This window comes from Semicossyphus pulcher, unplaced genomic scaffold (genome assembly GCF_022749685.1).
Source record: "Semicossyphus pulcher isolate SPU_LCO1_2020_fin unplaced genomic scaffold, fSemPul1.0.p SCAF_11, whole genome shotgun sequence".
NCBI classification, from domain to species: Eukaryota; Metazoa; Chordata; class Actinopteri; order Labriformes; family Labridae; genus Semicossyphus; species Semicossyphus pulcher.
This window is the reverse complement of record NW_027211615.1, coordinates 25,696,729-25,699,623: the sequence shown is the minus strand read 5'-3', so window position 1 is coordinate 25,699,623 and position 2,895 is coordinate 25,696,729. Positions and strand designations below refer to the sequence as shown.

At 43.6% G+C, this 2,895-nt stretch overlaps 1 protein-coding gene across 1 annotated transcript; it reads left to right on the top strand.

Annotated features, from left to right (window-relative positions):
• Positions 1-429: 429 nt before the first annotated feature.
• LOC138585016 (gap junction Cx32.7 protein-like) lies at positions 430-2,198 on the top strand. Its single transcript, XM_069657232.1, has 3 exons — positions 430-558; positions 830-1,015; positions 1,605-2,198. Exons 1-3 carry the CDS (start codon positions 430-432, stop codon positions 2,196-2,198), a joined length of 909 nt encoding a protein of 302 aa, XP_069513333.1.
• Positions 2,199-2,895: the final 697 nt, after the last annotated feature.

Below are 2,895 nucleotides of genomic sequence, written 5' to 3'. Positions count from 1 at the left end.
AGAAGGCAAAAAACACTGTATACATAGATTCTGAATGATAGAAAAATTATAAATGAAACATTTTTGAATGCATACACCAAAGTCTTTGCATCTTTGTCTACTCAGTTCAATCTGTACATCAGTGGTTGAGCTCTCTGCAATGGTTGGGATTCACCAAGGTTAAGGTCTTGGTTTCCAGCAGATAAGTATGTTTTGGAGACTTGGAATCAGCAGCTGTGGTGTCTATCAGCAAAAGTGAAGTAATGATAAAGTTCGGCCTTGTGAGGGAGTCTGTCTCTTCTGACTTGACACCCTGCAGTAATTTCTGTGTCAACTTTTGTATAAAAGGCAAATAAGAGGTCCAATTATGGTCCAACCAATAATTGTGCAACTAATACAACCACTCGTTAATGTCTCCTCGCACAGAAAGCAGGACAGCTGGCGACTGAAATGGGCGAATGGGATCTGCTGGGCCGCCTGCTGGATAAAGTGCAGACTCACTCCACAGTGATCGGCAAGGTCTGGCTCACCGTGCTGTTCGTCTTCCGCATCTTGGTCCTGGGCACCGGCGCTGAAAAGGTCTAGTCCTCATGTCAAACATAATCACAGGGAGCCCAGAAGTAGCTGTATGTTTTAGTATTAAAGGGGCTTAGTATTTGGAAGAATATCAACATGTGTCTAGATTTGAGTGGTGAGAAAGAAGCCCTCACAAAAAGCAAGAAATGCCTTGAGCACTTGTGATCATTTTGAGGTACAGGGCAGCAAACATTGTCCAGACTTCACTTTTTCTGTCTCTGAACTCTCTGAAGTTTATGGCAGTGTGTATCATCTGTTCTACCATCCTGTCTAGGTGTGGGGTGATGAGCAATCCGACTTCGTCTGCAACACTCAGCAGCCCGGCTGTGAGAACGTCTGCTACGACCAGGCCTTCCCCATCTCTCACGTTCGCTTCTGGGTCTTCCAGATTATTGCTGTTGCAACTCCCAAACTGCTTTACCTCGGCTACGTCCTCCATGTGATCCACACTGAGAAGAAGGTGTGTCGCCACAGTGGGTGTAGTATGATAGTGGTTAGTGTAGTAGAGTGGTTAAATGCTTGATTTGTCAGACATGCCACACCTGTAGTTGGCTTTTTTTTTATGGGTCACACTGACTCCACTAGGTTGTAAAATTCGGCTTGGTGCTTCAAATTCCACTCTAGGACATTGGCATTGATTATAATCCTTCCATCTATAATTATGAATACAACTTATACTATTCAATACTACTGTTTTATGAAGGTACTCTCTTAGCTTCTTTGCTATACGTTAACCATCACCACATTTGCCCCCTAGTGGCCAAAGACTAATAAATGCAGCTTATTCATGGCAGAAACAAACGTCAACACTTCCTTAAAAGCTTCTAAAAGTGCTCCTTTAGCTCAATCAAGATATCTTCTTATCATCCATATGTCATGAAATAGGCCTACAAGTCATGAATTTCTGAACCTCACTCTTCTGAAAGAAAGGTTGCTTCCATCTTGCTTCTTTCTCCTAATTCATTTCAATATATTTACATCGCCTCTAGATCCGTAAGTCTTTTTTAGACTATTGACTAACTCTTGTGTTCTTCTTCTTCCAATTCAAGATGAAGGAGAGGATTCAGAAGCAGGCCGAGTTGGATGACCCAGCCAGTCTCTTCCTTAGGAGGGCCTACAAGGTTCCCAAGTACACAAAGAGCACTGGCAAGATCAGCATCCGTGGCCGCCTCCTTCGCAGCTACGTCCTCCATTTGGTGGCCAAGATTGTCTTGGAAGTTGTGTTCATCGTGGGTCAATACTTTCTCTACGGCTTCACCCTCCAGACTCGCTTTGTCTGCGTCAGCTTCCCATGCCCGCACAAGGTGGACTGCTTCCTGTCCAGGCCTACGGAGAAGTCGGTCATCATTTGGTTCATGCTGGTGGCGGCGTGCGTCTCCCTTGTCCTCGGCGTTGTTGAGCTGATCTACCTGTGTGTGAAAGCGGTGAAGGAGTGCATGGCGAGGAGGCAGGACTACACGGTGACCCCCGTGACACCCCCACTGTCAGAAAGGAAAGCTTTCAAAAGCTGCGATGAAATGATCCAAAATCGTGTCAACCTGGAGCTGGAGCTCAAAGGACGGAAGTTAGGGGTGAACGGGGTGAACGAGGCTGCTAAGAACGCGTCGCCTGAGAACAACAACATAGGGGAGGTCAGCATCTGAAGCACGTAGCCGGTGATAGGCTGTACAAAGCTCATGAGTTCCAGTATTTGTGTGTTTTGGCTTTGGGGAAGCAAAGGGAGTGTGTGCGGAGTAAATAAAAATGGGGGGAGGGAGGTAGACAGCTTCTGTAAACAGGCCTCAGTCACATGGAAATAACTTTGTGACACAAATGACAAAATATGCTTTTTAGCAGTTAGCAAACCCATCAATTCAAGACATTGTAGAATTACTTTTTCTTTTTTACATTTTGTTAAGGGTACTTTCTTGGTTTCAGACAATGCTGTTACAATTTTGATTCAATAAACCTCTCAAATTCAGATTGGATCTTTACCCGTTGTCGTTTTCATACAGTACTGTAATATCGCACATTTTCTTTAGATTAAATGAAAAGCAGTGTTTCCTTGCGCTTTAAATGACTGTAGAAGTAGACTGACTGTCTCTCCTAGAATGACTGTGACAAGTAGAGCAAATGGGTGCCTGGTATTTCATGTGTCTGCCATGTAAGGATCTTTCTGAAAGCTGAAGATAACTAGCTGTTGCGTCATATACAGCATGAACACGCTGGAGTAGTTTGTATCTAAACATCATACACAAGTCATTATATTTCCCTTTATTTTTAACTATACTTTTATGGTTTTCATAGGTAGGACTCATACTTTTAGTCAAGTGTTAAAGTAATGACATTTGGTCTTTAAAA